The 24,309-nt window shown below is 36.3% G+C and overlaps 1 protein-coding gene across 4 annotated transcripts in view; it reads left to right on the top strand.

Annotated features, from left to right (window-relative positions):
* RNF13 (ring finger protein 13) overlaps positions 1–24,309 on the top strand; it is a 115,890-nt gene extending 91,581 nt beyond the window's left edge. For all 4 annotated transcript variants that reach the window (XM_010970393.3, XM_074369647.1, XM_010970392.3 and 1 more), the window contains 3 exons: positions 660–753; positions 22,508–22,588; positions 22,877–24,309. In XM_010970393.3, the coding sequence (XP_010968695.1) occupies positions 660–753; positions 22,508–22,588; positions 22,877–23,241 (540 nt within the window). In that variant the 3' untranslated portion in view covers positions 23,242–24,309. The remainder of the gene's footprint in view (positions 1–659; positions 754–22,507; positions 22,589–22,876) is intronic.

The following is a 24,309-nucleotide window of genomic DNA, read 5'->3' as shown; positions in this document are numbered from 1 at the left end:
TGTGGCTTGTCTTTCATCTTTTAACAGTGTCTTTTGAGGACAGAAGTCCTTAACAATGATGGAGTCAAATTTGTCAAAATTTTCTTTTATGGTGTTGCTTTTAGTATTTGGTTCTGGCCCCATGGACTTCATTTTTATTTTTGCGAGCATAGTAATTAGTAGTTCAAAATATTTTGTCTATTTTATCTGGTGTTTCTGAATATTTATAGTACAGCTGTGCTGTATTAGTTCTGCCCATTTTGCTGCTAGAACCACTGCAAGTGCAATGACTAATAGTTGTTTGAAAATTTTATTAGTTTGTAACTTAGAAAAATTCCAACCCTCTCATTCTTGATCCAGTGGTCTTTGTAACCTAAAGCCTACCATTTGTATTTTCACAAACAAACTGTTATATGTTATTTATAATGTTTCTTTCAGAGTAAATTAAAGATAATTTAGGTCAATAAATAAAAATTCTAGGATAATTTATGGGGTAACTAATCACTAATGATAACTTATCATTAACGTTTTAATTAATAATATTGTGATTAGAATTTAAATAAATTGAATTGATTTATAGCAGCTATCTAGAAACTTAAAAGACATTTATTATTTTAATGGCCATTTTCCATTTGCATATTGAATATCTGATTCCCTTTTTTTTTCTCTTTTATATTTAGATCACAAAATTTGTCCAGGATAGACATAGAGCTAGAAGAAACAGACTTCGTAAAGATCAACTTAAGAAACTCCCTGTCCATAAATTCAAGAAAGGTAAGTGAATATTTTTATTTGCTAAGTAACCACCCTTAGTTTATTGAAAAATACATGGTGATCATATTCTAATGCTACCTTCTAAGTCCTTACCATACTACTTGTTCCTAACACTCAGTTAATAGTGAATGAATGAATGTGGGAGATGGTCTTTTCCTTTGGTATACCTTGGTGGAGGCAAGAAGAGGGTACTTGGTCTTCAAAGATTGAAAAATCATTGTGAAACTGACCAAAATGTGTTTTATTATCACTACATGCCGGAAGTTGTAAACATCAGTGGATAAAAGACTTCTCTGCACCAGGGTGGTCTGTCTGCTCCCACTGAGCTTCCTTCCACTCTCTCTCCCACCATACGCCACTGTATTAACATTGCATTAACTAAACACATTGTTTATAGTGTTGTGTTAACTGAACACTATAGGTAGCTATTATGTGTCAGTATATTTTAGGTGAATCATCTCATTTAACTTTCATATTTTTATGAAATGGGTACTACAATGGGTATTTTATAGGTGAAGAAATAGAGGGTCAGGTCAAAAAGGCAAAATATTTAACGTCACACTGCCAGTACTGACAGAGCTGGAGAGGGGCATGGGTCTAAAATTCTAGCAAATGTGGTTTCCCCTACCTATGCTTTAGTGAGCATTTAGTGCAGGTGCATGCTTGTTAAATCTTTTGGGCCAGTTCCCAGCCTTTTCGATTTCTTATACCAGTAAAAATGTTCTGTTTTTTTTAATTGAAGTATAGTTAATTTACAGTGAGTGTTTCTGCTATACAGCAAAGTGATTCAGTTATACATATACATATATTACTTTTCATATTCTTTTCCATTATAGTTTATTACAGGATGTTTACTATAGTTCCCTGTGCGATACAGTAGGACTTTGTTGTTTATTTATTTTATGTATAGTTTTTATCTGGTAATCCCAAACTCCTAATTTATCCCTCCCCTGACCTGTTTCCCTTTGGTAATCATGAGTTTGTTTTCTGTGTCTGTAAGTATAGCATTAAAACTTAATTCCATCAAATATACTTCAATTAAAAAAAACTTAGTTCTGCAAAATTTTTATTTTTCCAAGTAACAAACTGTTTAAAAAAACCTACCATTTATAATAACCATTATTTTATGAAAAATGTAAAATTTAACAACAAAAAATAGGTTAACTCACATGTTAAAAGAAATAAATAGTGACATAAAAATGCAGTGCACTGTCATCATGCAGTGTGGATTAAGTAAAAGTTATTTATAGACCAATTTGAGGACTGGCTTTAGGAATCACTTTTTTAAACTCCATTTTGTGTGTTTGTTTTTGTGTTTCCTAAAACCAGGAAAAAAATGTTAAAAAAAAAAAAAGTAATGTTGATATTGTGCTGGGCTAAAAGGGGCATGCATAGTTTGCTTTTGTTCTGAGTAAGATGAGTAGCCATTGTAGGATTTTGAGCAGAGAAAAGATCAGATCTAAATGAAAAGTTAGGCTACTGCAGTAACCCAAGTGAGAGATGAATGTGGCTTGGACTAGAGTGGTAGCAGTAGAGGAGGTAAAGAAATCTTAAATTCTAGATATATTTGCAAGATGGAATGTACTGGATTTACTGATGGACTAGATGTGGGGAGAGGAAACAAGGATGACTCCAGATTTTTTTGTTTCAGCAACTGGCAGGATAGCATTGCCTTAAATGGAAATAAGGATGTTTAATAAATGGTGGAGCAGGTTTTAGGAGAAAATTTGGGAAATCAGTTTTGGATATGCTGAATTTCAGATGTCTGCTAGACATTTAAATGAGTCTGGAGTTCAAGAGAGGGGTCTGCACTGGGAGCATAAGTATAAAGATGTATTTAAATCACGAGACTGGATTAGATTACCAAGAGAATGAGTATAAATGGATGGAAGAATACCAAAGACATGGGGACATACCAGCGTTAAGGAAGAAGAGGAATCAGCAGTGGAAACTGAGAAGGAGTGACCAGTTATATAGGGGAAAATCAGAAGAGAGTAGTTTACAGAAAACAAGTGATGCAAATCTCTAAGGAGCAAGGAGGGCTCACCTGTGTCAAACGCTCCTGAGAGCTATGTAAGATGACAATTGACTATTAGAGGTTATTGACTGTCTTAATGAGCAGTTTCAACAAAATGGTCAAGCCAAAAACCCAATTGCGGTGGGCTTGAGAATGGAAGGAGAGGGATAGCAACTTAAGACAACTTTTCCAAGAACTCTAACTGCAAAGGGGAGCAAAGAAATGGTGCAGTAGCTGGTAGGGGAAGTTTGGCTAAGAAATAACAGCCTATTTGCTGAAGGAAATTGGTGATGTAGGTGATAGGTGGGAGAATTGCTGTAATAATATTTTTGAGAAGGCAAGAAGGCATGGGATCTGGTGTACAAATAGGTGGGTTGGCCTTAGATGGTAGCATGGAGCGCTGAGCTAAGGGAAGATAGAATCTGTGGGTGCAAAATCCTGGTAGTGGTTATGGTGGTGAGCCTGTAGAAGTGTTCTTTACTTCATTTTCTCAGTGAAGTAGGAAACACCATCATCTACTGAAAGTTGAGGATAAGAGAGGAGATGCTCTAGTTTTAAAAACAGAAAGTTATAAAATATTATTCTAAGAGAGCAGATGGGCAAATGGACTAGGGAAATATAATATGATTTCCTGGGGGCCTGAACCCTTTCAGGTTCAAAGTTATGAACCAACAGCACAACTGTGTGTTTTTCTCTAGCCATGTTTATCTGTTTGGAGTGGTGTTTATCTTTACCATTTAAGACATAGAACATCACTAGCATTGCAGAAACTACTGTGTCCCCTTCTAGTTTGTAATCCTTCCCTCCCCACTGGAAGTAATCACTGTGCTGGTTTATGATAATCATTTCATTGCCTTTCTTTTAAGTTTTATCACTTATGTATACATTCCAAAACTATATGATTTAATTTTTCCCATTTTTTAAGGTGTATTTTTTGGTCTTACCCTTTTTATTAACATTTTTTGGTGAAATTAGCCTTTATTGCATGTATATGTAGTTCATTCACTTCCGTTCCATTTTATAAATATTTATCCATTTTACTATTGATAGAAATTTGAGTTTTTGTTTTATTTTTTTATTTTTTTACTGAAGTATAATTGATGTATAGTGTTTTGTGTTCCCAGTTTAGGGCCATTACAGACTATGCTTTTAGGAACATTCTTGTACGTATATCTGATGTATATGAACATGAATTTCTTTAGAGTATTCTTCTCTAGAAGTAGGTTATTGGTGGCTCGTAGGATATACCTACCTTCAGTTTTATTGGACAATGCCAAGTCTTTTTCAAAGTGATGATAGTACCGGTTTATATGCCCATCAACAGTGTATAGGAGTTCCTGTTGTCCCACATATGAACCAATATTTTGTACTGATTGACTTTTAATTTAGCCAATCCAATGGGTTTATAAAGATAACTCGCAGTGGTTTTAATTTATGTTTCCCTCCGTGTCAGTGAGGTTAAGTGCCTGTTTATAGATTTATTTACTAGTTAGATTTTCTCTTCGATGAAGCACTTTTCATGTCATTTTCCTGTTGGGTTGTCCTCCCCACTTTTCACATGTAAGAGAAATTCTTTGTATGTTCTTGCAACCTTGTCCTGGAGTTGTGGTGTGTGTTGAATCAGTTCTTCACTGATTTTGTGTGTCTTAACTGTATTCTAGTTTATGACTTATTTTTTCATATGACTAAAGTTCTTTTATGATAGTGTTTTTAAACATGTGTATGGCATGTTTTAAAACAACTTCTTCCATACTCTAAGATCTAAGATACTGTGTTATCTTCTGAAAGCTTTATAGTTTTGCCTTTCATATTTGTGTGTTTAGTCTACTTAAACTGATCCTGTAAAGTAGGGGGCCCAGTATAAGTTGTTGCCAATTTGATATTTTATATAAGGATATCCAGTGTCCCAGAGCTAATTATTAAAAATACACTGTTGGCAGTGTCAGTTCACTTCTAACATAACAAAGTGTCCACGTATGTGTGAATTTATTTCTGGACTTCTGTTGGTCTTACTGTTTATCCTTACAGGGATATCATTCTATCTCAGTTACTATCTAGGTTTATGGTAAGTCTTGATATCTGATAGAGTTAGTCCTCCCACCTTGCTCCTCTTCAACAATTTTTAGCTATTCTTGACACTTTGTATTTCCATGTCAATTTAAAATCAACTTGTCAAGGCCACCCTGCCTCCAAACATACACATACAATTATTGTATTTTTTGTAGTAAACTATCCATAACATAAAATGTGCCATTTTAACAATTTTTAAATGAAAAGTTCAGTGACATTTCCTGTATTCACCTTGTTGTGCAGTCATCACCACCATCCATCTCCAGAACTTTTCCACCGTCCCAAACTGAAACTCTGTACCCAATAAACAGTAACTCTCCACTTCCCCCTCCCACCAGCACATGGCACCTACCATTCTGCTTCCTATCTCTATGAATCTGACTACTCTAGTTACCTCGTATAAGTAGAATAATAAGTGACTCGCTTATTTCACTTAGCATAATGTCCTCAAGGTTCATCTGTGTTGTAGGGTCATACATGTTGTAGCATGTGTCAGAATTTATTTCCTTTTTAAGCCTGAATAATATTCATGATATTCTTTGTACATACCACATACTGTTTATCCATACCACATACTGTTTATCCATTCATGTTTCAATGGATACCTGGGTGCTGTTGTGAATAATGCTGCTATAAACATGGAGTTACAAATATCTGAGTCTCTGCTTTCAGTTCTTTTGGGTATATATCCAAAAGTGGGATTAGTGGATTAAATGGTAATTCTCTGTTTAATTTTTTGAGGAATGCCATACCATTTTCCACAGTGGCTGCATCATTTTATATTCCCACCAGCAGTGCACAAGTTTCCAGTTTTTCTACATCCTTGCCAACACTTGTCGTTTTCTGCCTTTGGTATATCCCTAATGGATGTGACATGGTATCTCGTTAATGTGGTTTTGATTTGCATTTCCAGATTAGTGATGTTGAGCATGTTTTCATGTGCCTGTTGGCCATCTGTCTGTCTTTGGAGAAATGTCTACTCAAGTCCTTGGCCTTGTTGTATTTGTCTTTAACCTTTCAGGATGTAATTTCAAACTTAGAAAACTTTGCTTCAAAGTTTAAAAACTTCTGTTCTGAGAAAGACTGTCAAGACGGCAAAAAAAAAATTCTTGCATAAATTGTCCCAAAACACCCTTTACTCAGATTCACCTGTTACTTACTGTATTAGTTTCCACAGGGCTGCCATAGCAAAAGTACCTCAAACGAGATGGCTTAAAACAATTGGAATTTATTTTCTCACAGTTCTAGGAGCTGGAATTCCAAAATCAGGGTGTTGGGAAGGTTGTTTCCTTTCTAATCTAGGGAAGGATTCTTCCTTGCCTCTTCCTTGTTTCTGGTGGTTTCTGGCAATCCTTGGCTTTCCTTGACTTGTGGCAGCGTAACTCCAATCTCTGCCTCCATCTTCATATGGCTTTCTCCCATGTGCGTGTGTGTGCGCGCATGTGTCCAGATTTCCATCTCTTTTATTTTTTTTTCATTTCTCAGTGTTATTAGGTAGAATTGTTACAATTTGACTGCACATATACAATATATTACATGTAAATACATATACACAATATACTGCACATATTTTTAAAAATTTACATATATGCACTGTTCATTGTTTCTAAGGCAAATCATGTCTTCTTAATCTCCTTTAATCTGGCACAGCCCCTTCTCCATTTGTCTGTCATTGTATTGACTTCTTTAAAGAAAACTCCAGGTCTGTGTTTATAGAATGCCCCACAATTTGGATTTGTCTGATTGTTTTCTCATGATTAGATTCAGGTTAAACATTTTTGGTGGGATTGCCATGTATGTTGCAGGTCGACAAACCACGACCTGTGGGTGTCCAACCTGCCACCTGCTTTTATAAACAAGGTTCACTGAAACACGGCCACACCCGTTTGTTTTCATAGATAGGCACTGCTTTTGTGTTTCGGTGGCAGTCACATGGCTGTGGCAGAGACTGTATGGCTCACAAAAAACTAAAATATTTATTACTGGCCTTCACAGAAATAGTTTGCTGTTCCCTGAGGTTGGTGATCCCTTCGTGTTGCATCACAGCAGGAAGCACTTGGTGTCACATTGTCCCATTATTCAAATTTCCATTTCTTATAATGACACCCAAATCCATTATAACCTCATCTTAACTTGGTCACATCTGGAAGGAACCTATATCCAAACACATTAACATTCACAGGTTCCGAGTGGACATGAATTTTTGGAGGCAACCTATTGCTTTATCATTTTTGCTTTCCCTCTTTATGTATCTATATAAAATTTTTCACCTGAATAATTTAAGACTAAGTTATGTACATCACGATTCTTTATGTCTAAATATTTTCATGTTTATTTCTTAAGAATAAGGAGATTCTTTTGTGGTACTTCATTAAATCGTCAACTTCCAGAAATTTGTTGATAGACTATTTTAATCTAATTAATTGGCCTTTTTCTAGTTTTGCCATTTATTCCAATAGGTTTCTTTATATTATTTTTTCTTCCAGTATAGTATCCAGTCTAGAATCACCTCTTGCATGTAGTTAAGATACTTCTTTAGGTTTTTTTAATCTGGATTTGTTCTTCAGCCTTTATCTTTTATGACACTGACATTTAGAATAACACAGTGCCCCCTGTCCTTTGTTAAAAACATTTTTGTTTTTAATTAATAGATTTTTATTTTTAGAGCAATTTTAGATTTACAGAAAAATTGAGTACAAAGTACAGAGAGTGCTCATATGCCCCTCCCCTCTTAAATTACCCCTAATATTATCATCTTTCATTAGTGTGGTACATTTGTTACAAATGATGAATGAATACTGATATATTATTAACCTAAGTACATAGTTTGCATTAGAGTCTACTCTTTGCATGGTACGATTGTATGTATTTTGACAAATGTGTAATGTCATGTGTCCACCATTATATCATACAGAATAGTTTCACTGCTCTAAAAATCCCCTGTGCCCCATCTATTCATCCCTTTCTCCTTCCCTCTCACAAACTACTGATCTTTTACTCTCTCTGTAGTATTACCAGTTGCAGACTGTCATACAGTTGGAATAGTAAATATGCACTTAAGTTTCTTCCATGACTTTTTGTGGCTTGATCCTTTTATTTCCTTTTCTTGTGCTAGTTGCTCTGGGTAGAGGCTCCAGTACAGTGTTGAATAGCAGTAGTGAAAGTATGCACGCTTATCTCGTTCCTGATCTTGGGAGGAAAGCTTTTAGTCTTTTACCATTGAGTATTATGTTAGTTGTGTGATTTTTTTTTTAATGCCATGTATCCAATGAAAAATGGGCAGAAGACCTAATAGACAATTCTCCAAAAGAAGACATACAGATGACCAATGGGCACATGGAAAAATGCTCATCATCACTAATTATTAGAGGAATGCAAATCAAAACTACAATGAGATACCACCTCACACCAGTCAGAATGGCTTTCATCAAAAAGTCTACAAACAATAAATTCTGGAAAGGGTGTGGAGAATAAGGAACCCTCCTACACCATTGGTAGTAATGTAAATTGGTGCAACCACTACAGAAAACAGTATGGAGATTCCTTAAAACACTAAAAATAGAGCTACCATATGATGTAGCAACCCTACTCTGGCATACATCCAGAAAAGACAGAAAATCTAATTTGAAAAGATACATGCACCTCAGTGTTCCTGGCAACACTATTTACAATAGCTAAGACATAGAAGTAACCTAAATGTCCATCAACAGATGAATGGATAAAGAAGATATGATGTATAGGTACAATGGAATATTACCCAGCCATAAAAAAGAACAAAATATTGCCATTTGCAGCAACATGGATGGACCTAGAGATTATCATATTAAGTGAAGTAAGTCAGGCAGAGAAAGACAAATATTATGATATCACTTATATGTGGAATCTAAAAATAATACAAATGAATCTATATACAAAACAGAAATAGACTCACAGACATAGAAACAAACTTATGTTTAAAGGGGAAAGGGAGTGAAGGTAGGGGAAAATAGTACTCACTTCAGCAGCACATATACTATATATAAAATATATAACAAGGATTTGCTGTATAACGCAGGGAACAATGTTCAGTATTAAAAAAGAAAAAATGCCATTTATCATGTTGATAAAGGACTCTTATTTAGATTAATTTGGGGGCATGTCTAGTTGTTCTGGTACCATTTTAGAAAGGACTATCCTGTCTGCCTTGCTGTCTTGTCAAAGAGCAGTTGAGTATATTTGTTTGGATCTATTTATGGGCTGTCTGTTCTGCCCCATATACCTATATAACTGCTCTTTCACTAATTCCATACTGTTATGATTGTTGTAGCCTTATAGTAAGTCTTTAAGTGGAGGTAGTGCCTACTCAGGAGCTCCCCAGGTGTCTGCGTACAAGACTGCAGCCTCTCTGGAGCTGCAGTAAATTGTGATACTGGCGCTCTTACTTAGTGTGTGTCTGTGGTAATGCAGACCCTAGTGCATGGTTTATCATCTTTGTTCTTAGAGATCCTCAACCTGGCACTGCGTTCTTGTCAGTACTTGGATTCATCAAGACAGAAACTGTTCCCTTGGGCAGCCCCTCTACAATTCTGCCATTGGATGTACATTCTACACTTTTCCCTTCCCGGGTAGAAAACAGGGGTTGGGGGTTTCCTCCCGGGGAGAGGGGTTCTGGTGCAAGAGAGTTTTCTTATTGGGCTTTGATGCTGTTGGCTTCATCCTTGCCTAGGGTGCAGGAACCTTTTAACTGTTTTTTGGATTTCTCACAGAGGCATTTGATCTGTTTGTTAATGTCAAGTCTCCATTGTGGCAGGCAGATCAAGGGCAGGCTTCTTGTTCTGCCGTCTTGTTGACATCAGTCCTCTCCTTCACTTTTGAAGAATTCTAGGTTGGTGGATTTTTTTCCCCCTCAATGCTTTAAATATTTTACTCCATTCTCTTCTTGCTTGCCTGGTTTCTGAGGAGGGTCAGGTATGATTCTTATCTTTGTTTCTGTATAGGTAAAGGTATTTTTTTCCTCTGGCTTCCTTCAAGATCTTTTTTTTTTTTTAAATCTTTGGTCTTCTAAGTTTGAACATGACATGCTTAGGTTTCATGTTTTTTGGCATTTTCCTGCTTGGTGTTCTCTAATCTTCCTGGATTTGTGGTTTGTTGTCTTTCATTAACATGGGGGAATTCTTAATCATTACTCTTTTCTCTTTTTCTTCTCACTCTTCACATATGCTACACCTTTCTTAGTTGTTCTGCAGTTCTTGGGTATTCTAATTTTTTTTTTTTTGAGTCTTTTGCTTTTCAATTTTGGAGGTTTCTATTGGCATATCCTCAAGCATAGAGATTCTTTCCTCAGCTGTGTCCAGTCTGCTAATGAGCCCATCAAAGGCATCTTTCATTTCTGTTCATATTTTTATCTTTAGCATTTCTTTTTAATTCTTTCTTAGAATTTCCATCTCTCTGCTTATTACATTGTTCTTGCATATTGTCTACTTTATTCATTAGAGCCCTTAGCATATTTATCACAGTTGTTTTAAGTTCATGATCTGGTAATTCCAACATCACTGCCATCTCTGAGTCTGGTTCTGATGTTTGCTCTTTCTTTTCAAACTGTGTTTTTTGCCTTTTAATATCCCTTGTAATTTTTTTGTTGAAAAATCTGGACATAATATTCTAGTGAAAGGAACTCCATTTAATAGGCCTTTAGTCCTGTGGAGGTAAGATTTAGGGGGATAGGAAGCATTCTGTAGCTCTTTGATTATGTCTCGGTCTTTTAGTGAGCCTGTGGCTTTGGGCTGTGAACTTCACAAGCGCCTCTTAGTTTTTTCTCAGCCATTAGTGGAAACTGATGGCTAGAGACATTGGAGTTGGGTATTTTCATTCCTCCATGTCAGTTAGATTCTGATAAAAACCCCAGTAGGTTATAATATGGTTAGATTGTTTATCCTTGAGGGCTTGGGAACAGAATGCTCTGGCATATTTTAAAGTGGCTACTTTTCCCCTCTCCTGCCAGAAGCCCAAGAGGATTTTTCTCCAGTATTCACTGTGAGAACCTGGTAGAGCTTCACAAGATAAAACTCACAATGTTCAGGCTCCTCTGGAGTTTTAAACTCTCAGACTTGTAACACACTGAGCAATTCATCAATTACAGTTGTTCAGTTTTCCTACCCTGGTACTGGTTCCTGTGGAAGTCTTTGCTCAGGGGGTTTCTGCTCTGATAAGCTGTGATTCTCTGTATCTATCTGTCTGAATATCCAATTTTAGGGGCAACAGTTCGCCCTGTGAGTTCATTTCTCTGTTGAAGAAGACTCATTGAATTTTGAGTTTGCTGAGCTTTTAACTTGTTGTTATGACAGAGAGGTGACTTCTAAGCTTCTTATATGCTGGACTAGAAAACCTCCCCTAGAGTTTTTAATTCTCAAACTGATCCACACTGAGCCTCCAGCAATTTATCAGGTACAGTTTATGATTCCCTATCCGGTGCTATTTCCCACAGAGTCTTTTGCTCCTGGGCTTCTGCTCCAGTAAGTTATGATTCTTTCTGTTTTCCAATCTGTCTGTTCAGTTTTGGGGCCAGCAGTTTTCTCTGTGACCTCAGTCCTTCAGTGGATCTAAAAAGAGTTGTTGATTTTCGTTTTGTTTAGTTTTTCCCTTGCTGTGGGCACAGGAGTGACAACTTCCAAGATCCTTGCATGCCAGATTGGAAACTAGAAGTCTATCCCCTGCACTTCAAGTCCTGCTCCTGCTTGGACTTCTGCTTCATGCCACCTTGCTTAGATGTGTTTCTCTAGGTCAATGATTTACCTAGGAGTGAAACTGCTAAGTCATAGAGTATGCATATCATCAAATTTACTGCATGGTGCCAAATTACTCTCCGAAGTGTTTATACCAGTTTACCCTTCTACAAGAGGTATATGAGAATTCCTGTTACTGTACACATTTCCCGGTCAGTCCAGTATTCTTAGAAAGTTTTAGTTCTCATCAAATTCACCTGTCTTAACATGAGGTCTTCATTTAGTATTTTAGTACCAATAAAATTATTTGTTAACATTACTGATTTATACAGACTACTTTTAAAAATACTGACCTTAAGTAACTTACACATTAACTTAAATGGTAAATTCCAGATTTAAATATCTATTCATGCACTCAATAAATATATACTGGGCACTTGTTGTGTTCTAGACCCACTGTTCTATCTACACACTGGGGATGCTAGCTTGAGCATAAATCAAAACGGAATTGTCATTCCAAAATTTACCAAAAGATTTCATACTGGTTTAACTATTGAATTAATAGTTCAGAAAACATTTTGACTTAATGCATCTTTTTGTGAATTCCTAATATATAATTGAGATAGGCCTCACAGTTTAAAATTATTTATTAGTCTGTATCTTGAAGATATTTTTCTTTGCATGGGTTGTATTTTTTAATTCTAAGAAGCATTCATACTTAGCATGACATTTACTTAGTAGGAACTCAAATATTTGCTAATTGTTCCAAGTTATAATTAAATCACAAACCATTTTAATTCAGTTATCCTGGTTCTAAAAATACTAAAATAAACAGCAGCTGTCAGAGTTCCAAATCTTTGCTAACATGCCCGCCAATGTATCGATTGACAGTAGTTTTTAATCTGCACAAAAGGCTGACAGTGTAAAGCTGTTCTCAGTGAACCTGATCATTCCATTGTAAGCCGAATTATGAGAAATTTAGAACGAATCACTGGATGAATTTTTTTTTAAATGGCAAACTAAACACCTTCTGATAGTTGTTATTTTCTGTGAAAAAGTCAAACCTTTTTGTCATAATTATGAAAAGGATAAATTCAAAATGGTTCCACATGAACATAAAATTGGAGACCATTTTTTTAAATTAAAGAAGTTATTCTTTTGCCAAAAGCTTTAATCTTGATTTTTTTTTTTTTTGTTAGTCCAGATACTTGAGGCTACACAGTTTGAGAGTGTGAAAAGCCTGTCAGGTTCACCACTGTCATAGGATAATGATAGTGTTGAAAATTGGTGTTCTCTGTGTCTTTCAAGTTTAAGGACTGAAGTAGTCACTTTATCCAAAAGAAATCCCATCTGCTTTTTCTTACCTGAGGGAAGTTATCTCACCAAGAACTCTGACCAGGCTGCAACATACGATCATGCAGGTTGAATGTTGTACAGCTCAGAGGTTTTCATTCATTCTTCATTATCAGAGATTTTTATATTTGTGATAACAGTTATTTGAAGAGCAAAGAGCACCTTGAGGAAGTGTTGCTTTTCTTCTAGTTTGCTTAAGGGTGCCACTGAGCCAGTAGAATGTTTGTCCTAGACCGTGAATGATTAATGTAGTGCTGTAGCCTGCATAAAAACAGTCAGCTGTGCGATCACTCAGCTCCGAATGCAGACAAACTTTACAGGACAGATACTCCCGTTTCTTTAACGAATAAGGTGTAGAAAGAGGGCAGATCTCTTTTAGATTAAAAATCATCAGCCAGACGTAATATTTAGACCTTGCTTGGATCCTAGTTTGAATAAATCATCTGTGAACGGAAAGTTCTGAGACAATTGAGGATTTTTGAATACACCTAGGGTATTGGATGCTATTAAGAAATCACTGTTCATTTTGTTAGGTGTGATAATAGTACTGTGATTACATCTTTTAGAAGTCCTTATCTTTTAGAAATACTAAATATGTGTTGATAAAATATGTCTCAGAATTTGCTATAAATACTTCATGAAAAAAAGTAAAGGAGGGTAAATCTAACAAGAGTAGCAGAATATTGAAAATTGTTGAAACCGAGTGATAGTACGAGGTGGTATAATGGTATAGCATTATACTTTTATGTTTGGATTTTTTTTTTCTAATTTAAAAAATAAAAGGAGCAAAGAAAGAAATTACCTACTCTCACTGGATCTTATGTCCAAAGGGAAATCCAGTAGAAGTCAGTGAGGAATGTTAATTATTTTACCTCTCCTCCCTGCAGGAATCATTCCATTTTAGGAATTACAGAGAGCTCTAAAACTCCACGGGAACCACAAATCATTTCCTTTCCTATAGCTGGTTCCTAAGCTCCCTTCTACCACAGATAAACTTTAGTAATTGGTATCAAAGCTGCATTAGTTGGAGGGGTGGAGGTATGTAAGGAATGTAAGTAGTTCTAATGAACCCCATAGCAATGAGGACGTTAGCAGTTAATTTTTAGAAGATCAGCAGAATGATACAGTGGAAAGAACACAGGATATGGAACCAAAAGACCTGGTGCTAGTAATGATTAGATGTGTGACCTTGAGCAAACCCTTAACCTACCTTTCTGATAATACCTGCCATAAGTACCTCACTAAGACATGAGAAGAAAATAATGCAAAACCGTGTCTCTTCAAGTACAAATTATTACAGACCCAAACTAAGCAAGTTTAGTATCATGCTAGCCTTGAATCTATGCAGTCTTGCAGGCCAGCTTAGATACTGAAGTCTCAGTTCTTCCATTAAGCTCTGCTTTAGTACAGTTCGTGGTACCTAGCAGGCACTTCGTCTGTATTTGCCAAATAAATGTCAATGTATGTCTATTATTATAATGGAAATTTTAGAAAACTTATAAAGAGACGTGACCTTCATTCACAAGGAATTTCCAATCCAGTGGAGATAGGGCAAATGTAATTTATGTATGTTTCCACGGAAAAATAAGACTTTCCATCACAATACAGGTATCCCCCACTTTCTGAAAGTTCGCTTTACGCCCACTTCACTTTTATGAAAGACCTACATTAGTACCTGTTTTTGCTAACTGAAAGAAATCTGAAGAGGATTTTTGTTTCTACAAAAAAAGGGCGAAAAGCAAATAGTGTTCAGCATTTGTTTTGCAGCAAGTCGTCATAGAAGGCAGGACATGCCACAGGCAGTGAGAGTGGCACCCCAGCTCCTTCCCTGGGAACTACACTCGGCACCTCAGCATCAAGCCGCCATAGCTTCGAACTGTGTCTGTGAGCATCTGTGCTTTAATCTCAATTTATGTGCATCCGTTAGCAAGATGTGTCCTAAGGTAACTGCTTGTCCACTTTACGCCATTTTGGCTTATTAAAGGTTTCAAAATACTCTACTTTCAGGTAGCTGGGGAAACCTGTACTGTAGTTCTTATATTACAGTAAAGCATGTGGTCCAGTGAGGAAAAGTAGATACTCCATCTCTGCAGAGATACTACATCCTGTAGTCTGAACAAGCTGCACATACTGTTCAGGATATAATTAATGTTTAATAGTAGTTACATTATTTCAGGATAAAACATACTCAAAACACTAACCATCTCTTCAACATTCAGAATTAACTTACCGATTTTTAGTTTAAAAAATATTACCAGTTTGTATATAGTTAATTTGCTCCCATTCCCTCTCCTGCTCCTTTTACATGTTAATAAAAGTCAAATAAAACACTTAAAAGTTTTTAAACTTTTGTTAAATGAAAATAGCCATCACTTAAGATTACCTGCATTATCTCTGATTCACCCCTTCTCTTTTATTGCCTCTATCTAGTCTCCAAATGTAGTCGGTTCTTTCAAAATGATGATTGGATCTGATCATTTCTTTCCATTCTTGTGGTCACTTTATCATGTGAGCCCACATCAGTTTATTACTTGAATCTTGGGAGTACCAAACATTAGGTCAGTTTTACTGTCTCTAGGCTCATCTCTACATCCCAGGCCCAGGTCCCTTCAACACCCTGAGTTGATGAAAAAATTTTAAGATGTTATTTTCATATATCAATCATTCCTCTGCCTGAAAGCTTTCAGTTGGCCTCTACTTCTTAAGAGATGCCAAGATCAGAGTCTTCATCTTGGTATGCAAAGCTTTTCATAATTTGGCTCCACAAACTCATCCAGCCTTACTTTCCACTGCTCTTTATTTTCTAATTTTGCATAAATTACATTTTTTTAGACTAATTCGACTTTGATTAAATTAGACCTTGATTTTGCTATGTTTCTTTCTTTTCTGCAAAAGTTTTTCAACTGTTTACTCTCCCAGTAGTGTTGCAATTTTTTCACAGTTGTGCATGCAACTATTAAATGATTGAAAACGTGAAGGGAAGTATAGAACACCTCTGTGAGTGCTCATCACTCCAGTGAGTCAGCACCAAACTAAGGAGGTCGTAAAAGAACTCTTGTAGGTTTAGAATATAGTGGAAATGTTAATATTTATGTTAGGGGAATCGGTAACATTTTGGAAATATTTGCCAACAAACGAAAAAGATTTTGGCATTTGGAAATCTTCCATAGCATAGCCTGTAATCAAACCCACAAAAACCAGCAACTTGAGGCCCTGGCCCAAGAAGAGTATCTGTGAAGGCTAGTCAGCCCTCTCTTTTGCTTACCATACTTGGGGACGTGATCATTTTAAATCTTCCTGTTTGTTGATCTTTACCTTTGCAACTACTTCAGAAATGTTTCTGCTGATTAATACTTAAGTGTTTTAAACATTGATTTAGCCATTTCTAGCACATATAAAATAGTAATAGCCTTTTAGTTATTTCCTTGCTTCTGAAGCAGCCAGCTTCCTTAAAATTTCTTCATTACTCGTATTATCCTCAGAAATAGCTTTTCAATTGAAATTGTGGTTTCCTGAGTTTCCCGCATCATTCAACTAATGCGTTTCTCCAGGCTTGTAACCCAAGACTGGTTACCACATACCATGTTTCACAGCAAATGAAAAACCCTTGTGTTTTCACTAAGTAGTCCCTCTACTGAGCATTTACGGCAGTCTCAGTGGGAGTGGTCTCTCCCGCTTTGTCAGTGTGTGAGGGAGCCAGATCCTTGAGATGTAAATAATTTTTTTAAAATGGGTTTTATATTTTAAAGTTTAAGTTACCAGGCATTTTTCTTTTATAGCTTAATCATTGAGATTTTCCAAGATAATATATGTAGAAGGAGATTTTATTTCAGAGACTGGAAAAAAGCAACATAGCATTTTATAGCAGAGTACATAACATGGGGTGATACTTAATTCTTATCATTTTTATTTCTTTATTTATTAAGACATGCTTAATTTTTATAACTTCTTTTAACTGCCTTTCATCTAACCTTAAAAGTAAATGTTCCTTTGCTCAGGGCTTAAAAATAATCAGGAAGAATTCTCAAGCAAATCTGGCTTATAAAATATTTTATCCTGTTGTCTCTTGTTCTGATTTCTTGGGGGCTGGTATGAAGGAGGGCAGAACAAAAGATAAGATTCATTTATCTTTATTTGCTAAAAAGAGCTGCCATTGTTTTCTTTACTGGCAGAGCAGGGAGTAAGTGCAAGGCACTGTCTCTACAAGAAGAGTCATTTTTGCTTTGAAGCTCCTGAATCCAATGCTCTATCTTCCCTGGGCAGATTATTTTAAATGTATATTAAGTCATTTTCTCTCATGAAAATAGTATGCGTTTAGCCCTGAATGTTCACTGTCTTTATCTTTTACTTTGAGGAAGCCCATTCTGGTTGATGTAAGGCCTGGACTAGTCTGTTATAAAACTGAACAGTTAAGTTAAGCTCTGCATCAATTTGTATACACTATGACTAGGTTATTTTAAACTAGCTCATTTTTTTTTAAATTGAGGTATAGTTGATTTATAATATTATGTAAGTTTCAGGTGTACAATATAGTGATTCACAATTTTTAAAGGTTATACTCCATTTAGTTATTATAAAATATTGGTTATATTCCCCTTGTTGTACAACATATCCTTGTAGCTTATTTATTTTATAATAGTTTGTACCCCCACCCATATCTTGGCCCTCCCTTCTTCCCTCTCGCCACTGGTAAACCACTAGTTTGTTCTCTATATCCATCAGTCTGTTTCTTTTTTAATTATATTCATAGTTTGTTTTGTTTCTTAGATTCCACATAAGTGATACCATACAATATTTGTCTTTCTCTGTTGGACTTACTTCAGTAAGCGTAATATCCTCTACGTCCATCCATGTTATTGCAAATAGCAGAATTTCACTCAGTAGATGAGCAGTATTCCATTGTGTGTGTGTGTGTGTGTGTGTACACAACACGTCTTTATTCATCTGCTGAGGGACACTGAGGTTGCTTCCATATCTTAGCAGTTGTACATAATTCTGCTATGAACGTTGGGGTACATGAATCTTTTCAAATTAGTGTTTTTGCTTCCTTCAGTTATATACCCAGGAGTAGAACTGCTGGATTATATGGTAGATCTGTTTCTAGTTTTTTGAGGAACCTCCATACAGTTTTCCACAGTGGCTGCACCAATTTACATTCCCACCATGTACAAGAGTCCCCTTTTCTCCACATCCTCACCAACAGTGGTTATCTGTGGTCTTTTTGATGATGGCCGGGTGTAAAGTGGTACCGCGCTCTGGTTTGGCTTTGCATTTCTCTGATTAGTGATGTTGAGCATCTTTTCATGTGCCTATTGGCCGCCAGTATGTCTTTTTTGGGAAAATGTCTATTCAGGTCTTCTGCCCATTATTTAATTGTGTGTTGAGTTGTATGAGCTATTTATGTATTTTTGGGTATTGACCCCTATCGGTCATATCACTTGCAAATATTTTCTCCCATTCGGTAGGTTGTCTTTTCAATTTGCTGATGACTAACTCATTTTTGAGTCATCTTTAAAAACAGTGATTTCTCTTTCTATATTTAATTTTATGTCCAAGTGTTTTAGTTATAATGTGGCTAAATACAGGTCCCCACCTAACTTTTCATTTTATTTTGTTCAAGACTGAAAGAAGGCCAGTGTGACTAAAGCATGAGTGAAAGGGGCAGACTGGTGAGATGGGTGATCTGTGTATTGGATCCTTTTCAGCTCTATGAAGGCCATGACAAGGAGCTCAGATTTTATTCTGGGTGACGTGGGGAACCATTTAAATGGGACTGATGTGATGCGATTGATGTTTTTAAAAAATCACCCAGGCTGCTATGGAGAAAAACCACATGAGGCAGGAATAGAAGAGGCTTTTATAGTAATCCAGGCTATTGGACCATCATAAATTGAGGAAACAGAGAAGGGGACAGACTGAGGATATGTTTCACAGATAAAAGTTTACGGGACTTGGTGACACTGAATATAAGCTATAAGGGAAAGAAGCATCAAGGATGTGCCCAGGCCTGATACTCAGTTTATGCACTGCAGTGGCTGCCTTAAGTCTTGTGTGATTTCTATTCTGATGGGTCAAGGCCTTGGCTGTACCTGATGACCCAAGGTTTGGGGAAAAAACTAGGGAGGAACAGGTTTAGAGGGGAAAAATCAAAGTTCTATCTACATACATATTATAACATTCCTAGATTGGTAAGACTTTAAAAGTGCCTTCATGAAAATTTTCTCAAACATTATTCAAATAACAATATGAATCACATTCCAGATAGAAGCATTCCAATATTGTTTTACAAAACAGACATGAATCTCACCCCTCCTGCAACTTTTAAATTAGCAAAGCCGTTGTCTGATAAAGCCTGGAGGGGTTTTACGTCAGGGTCTTTCAACCTTGATGCACTACTGGCATTTTAGGTGGGAAAATTCTTTCTTTGAGGGGCTGTCTAGAGCATTGCAGGACATTCAGTAGTATCCCTGACCTACTAGATGCCAGCAGCACCTACTCCCAGCTGTGAAAACCAAAAATGTCTCCAGATACCACCAAATGTTCCTGGTGGGGGGGGAGGAATCATCCCCACGTGAGCGTCACTGGTTTATAATAAGCAACAAAACTTTCTAGCATGGTGCTGAAAACAATAAAACTAACATTTACTTGTTTGTCCAGTAGTTCTGGAAGTATAAGATAAAAGGGCACTTGCTACAGCACTTTTATCTTATGCTACCAGAACTATTGGACAAATTGGTTAATTAAAAAAAAAATCTGCTAAAGTTGTAGCTTATTTTAAAAATACATAAATGCCTGAAATTTAACTTAAATATAAAAACCACTCAACAGTTGTTTGATGTTGGACCGTTGTCTTGAGTATGAATCCGCTGACTGGATTTCCAAGTTGTCATGTTACGTGATGCATTTTCTGCCATGTATTTTTAAATGGGACAAAATTTGATTCATTCTTGCCTTTTAATTGATACATAAGTTTGTCCAGTCTTTTGGACTTATCACTCATTTAATCACATTTTGGCTGGAGAGGGGTTGGGGGCACAACTAGCTTAATTTATTAAGTGTCTGTCAACCTAGCTTTCAAATAAAATCAGTCTTTTACACTCACAGTTAAAGGGCTGCTAAATATTTAAATTACGTAATTACCCTAAGTACAACCAACAGGTTCACTGACCATTGCCACTAGATCTTCAGCGCTGACAGAAGCACGTGGGGTGTTGAGAGCAGCCTCCTAGCCACAGCCTCAAGTGTACTGTGTCATAAACCACGGTGCCTGTCAGGCCAGTTTTATCAGGCGGAGATTGGCTAAGAGGTACTGTATGTGCCAAACACCAGGGAAAGTACTCTACTTGCATTCTCTTTTAATCCACAACAATCCTAAAACATAGATATGTTACTTTTTGTTTTGCCTTCGAGAATACTGAAACATAAAGATGTGTCTTGCACAAGGTAACGTAGGTAATAAAATGATCAGGATGAGAATCCTAGGCATTCTAACATACGGTTTACCGTTTCATCACAAGTCCAAGGCCCCACAGAGCACTAGGCTCCAGTCATGATCACAAATTACACCTTTGAATCTTCATCTGTTATCTTCAAAGTAAGTACTGTGGCGAGAAAATATGAGAGATCAATATAAATTGACCACTTGGAACAGTTCAAAGGATTGATAGTAAAGCTCAGTGACTTAGGCATCAACTCCATACCTTTGGGCTAACCCAAATACTATGTTATTTATTTCCTATTGCTGTGGTGACAAGTTACCACAAATATAGTGGCTTAAAACAACACAAATTTATTATCTTACAGTTCTGTAAGTTAGAAGTCTGATGGGTCTCACTGAGCTAAAATTAAGATGTCAGCAGGGTTGCATTCTTTTCTGGAGGCTTTAGGGGGAAGAATCTGTCTTCCAGCTTCTGGAGGCCACCATATTCTCTGGCCTGTAACCCTCCTCCCTCTTAGTGTCAAAGCCAGTAGCACTGTATCTCCCTGACTATTCATTCACAGTCACATCTTCCTCTGACTCTGGACTTTTCTGCCTCTTTCTTACAATTTTAAGGGCCCTTGTGATGACACTGGACCCGCTTGGATAACACAGGATAACCTCCCCAACCTGAATAAAATGAGGCTTAGAGCTGTGGCACAGCTCCGGACGGGTTTTGTCCTGTTCAATTACATTAACTAAATGTTTTTTTAGTGGACATTTTCAGAAAGTCTTAAGACCAAGTTTGATTTGTATGAGAAAATCAGCATGACTGAATTGCTTGATATGTTGAACCTGTCCTCAGAGCCCAAGTAAATAAATGGATCAACTGTGTAATTACAGATAATTTAAGATACATTGGAGTCCTTTAGTATTTTAATAGTTTGAGATAAGTGTAATCAATCAGTCTCACCAAATTCCACACGGGAGTTTCTAACATAGAACCTTGTATTTGTTATAGAATATATTTGATAGGTGAAAGTATAGGAAACCAAATTCAAGATACTGAACAAAAATTACTAATTTTCATTAAAGCTTTCTATTTAGGACTCCTTCTGAATGTGCCATTCTAAATGTCCATGGGTTGTTAAAGGGATTGTTTTGATAGAACTATCACTGCCTTCTTTATGTGTTAGCTTATCCAGCCTATCTATCCAGACAGTGGCTTTATTTCTGACATGCCTCCTGAGGTGGTTGCCCTGGGTGTGGGACAGGTAATGAATTTACCAGTCTTCTGTTCCCTGGCATTCTGGTAAGTTTTTACATAACATATACACGTAACGGAAAACACTGAATTTGAAGCGGCCACTATGGTTGCTACCACTACACAGAAAGTCACTACTGACCGAGTTTAAAAAGGTGCTGTGTGTAAGACTGCTAGTTCCTTTAAAAACTTCTAACTACATTTGAATTCCAGAAAGATCCATGAATTAATAAATTTATGATAATAAAGGTGGTAAGTTCAACAGTAAGTAAAGTGATATTAATAATAAACACCATTTAGTGAGTACCTGTGTGCTTGCCCCTTAATCTCATTTCATCCTTAGAACTCTGCAGAGTAGACTCATTCTACCAATAAAAGAACTGGATGTCAAAGGCTAAGTAACCTGCCAAGCATGATAGAACTAGTAAATGCTGGAAGAGATTTGAAGCTCAGTATGTCTCACTGCATATGTGTTATATAAAACACAATGGAATTTTGATTTTATAAAAATCTTTTGCAAAAGTAATCAAGGTAAACAAATTTGACACACATTTTTATTTTAGGTAAAAGGCTTATTATTTAAATTAAAACTTCAAGTTCCTGAACTTGAAGCAGCTCCCTGATCTGACAGAAAACAAAAGGTATCATTTAACCATAGATAGATCAGAAGGCATTTAAAAGAATCAACTGAGGAAGAACTTGAGAAGTTTGAGAAGTTAGGGATACTTTCTCTACACTTGTTAAAGAACATTTATTTTTATTTTTTGTAAAATTTATTTCTTTAGGGGAGGTAATTAGTTATTTGATTGTTTTAAATGGAGGTACTGGGATTGAACCCAGCACCTTGTGCATGCTAAGAATGTGCTCTACCAGTGAGCTTTACCCTACACCCCCATCTTTTGATTAATTTTATTCACTATTTTCTATCACAGGAGATGAGTATGACGTATGTGCCATTTGTTTGGATGAATATGAAGATGGAGACAAGCTCAGAATCCTTCCCTGTTCTCATGGTATGAGTAATAACACTGCTTTGAATTTACGTGTGTGATTTACACTTAGGTCAGTATTTGAGGGAGAGACAGAAAATAGTTACTATTAGCACACTGTAAGCCAGGCCTTGTACTGATTAGTGGTCTCATTAAAGGACAGAAATGTGTTTATAAAAATTTACAAATTTCTCTTCTGTTGTCCCTATTATGATACATATATATCAGAAGAACATGAACATGGCAAGAGATTAAAAATAATGTTCTTAACCGCAGTATACTACCTAAAAGATACATATTTTGCTTCAACAGCTTATCACTGCAAGTGTGTAGATCCTTGGCTAACTAAAACTAAAAAAACCTGTCCAGTCTGCAAGCAGAAAGTTGTTCCTTCTCAAGGTGATTCAGACTCTGACACAGACAGCAGTCAAGAAGAGAACGAAGTATCAGAACACACCCCTCTGCTCAGACCTTTGGCTTCTGTCAGCACCCAGTCATTTGGGGCTTTATCGGAATCCCGCTCACATCAGAACATGACAGAATCTTCAGACTATGAGGAAGATGACAATGAAGATACTGACAGTAGTGAGGTAGAAAACGAAATTAATGAACATAGTGTTGTGGTCCAACTGCAGCCGAATGGTGAACAGGATTACAACATAGCAAATACTGTTTGACCTTCAGAGGGTAATTGGGTTATTCCCTTTAAGATGTTTATTTAGGCACACAGTTTGATTTTTTTTTTTTTTTACTCCCTTCAGAGATTTCTGTAGAAATAACTTATTTTTCAGTATTCTACAGTTTAATCAGATTACTGAAACAGGTTTTTTTGATCTGGCATTTATCTGTAGGAGTATACCTTCATTCACTAATAACTAATAGACTGGTGCTGTAACTCAAGCATCAAATCAGCTCTTCTTTTGGAATGAAATATAGCCAAAACATTAAAAAAAAATCCTCAGTATGGCTTGCAATTAAGACCTAGATCACATTATGCAAATGTTTAATTTTTTTTGTTACACACACATCAGTGCTGTGGCCACCTAGCATGAGCTAATAAGCCAGCTCCTATCTCCATAAAGTTACCTATAGTTGTTGAACTGGAATGTTTATTCTGGTATTTCCCCAAATTGCCATCATTAGTGAGAGGCAACAAGGTAATTTAGCATTTGTCCTCCTATCAGCACCACAAAGACACTCAAAGCTGTCTTTTTCCTTTCTATTCCCAAGTAGTCTTATCCTGGTAGGAACAGTCTATACTAGCGCAGATTTCGTTTTTTTGTTTTTTGGGGTTTTTTTTAACTTTTAATACTATAGTGTTATGTATGAATTTGATTCATCAGCTAAAAGTAATGTCTCTGGATTTTACTTGCTGAATTTCAGTATCCTTAAGGGTTTTGTGTTGTGATCAAAGCAAGAAAATGCTGTATAAAAGTACCAAACTTCAGCAACTGTTAATACTGAGATCATATACCTCTTAATAAAGAGCATCTTATGCTAATTAGCCCTGCTAAACTATGTACAGAGGAAATTGTTCAAGTATTGGATTTGAAAATATTGCTTATGTCTAACAGAACTAATGATGTATTTAAACAATGTATTATGAAATGGTAAATTATACATTATTGTAACTATGTAGAAAATAGATTTATGTATAATCAAAATGCTAAGAATTTTTATATGGCCTTGTATGAAGGGAGTTTGAATGTTAATAAACACGTTTTTTCACTTTAAAAACTGGCAAA

Source organism: Camelus bactrianus, chromosome 1, assembly GCF_048773025.1.
Source record: "Camelus bactrianus isolate YW-2024 breed Bactrian camel chromosome 1, ASM4877302v1, whole genome shotgun sequence".
Taxonomy (NCBI): domain Eukaryota; kingdom Metazoa; phylum Chordata; class Mammalia; order Artiodactyla; family Camelidae; genus Camelus; species Camelus bactrianus.
This window is presented reverse-complemented; position numbering and strand designations above follow the sequence as displayed.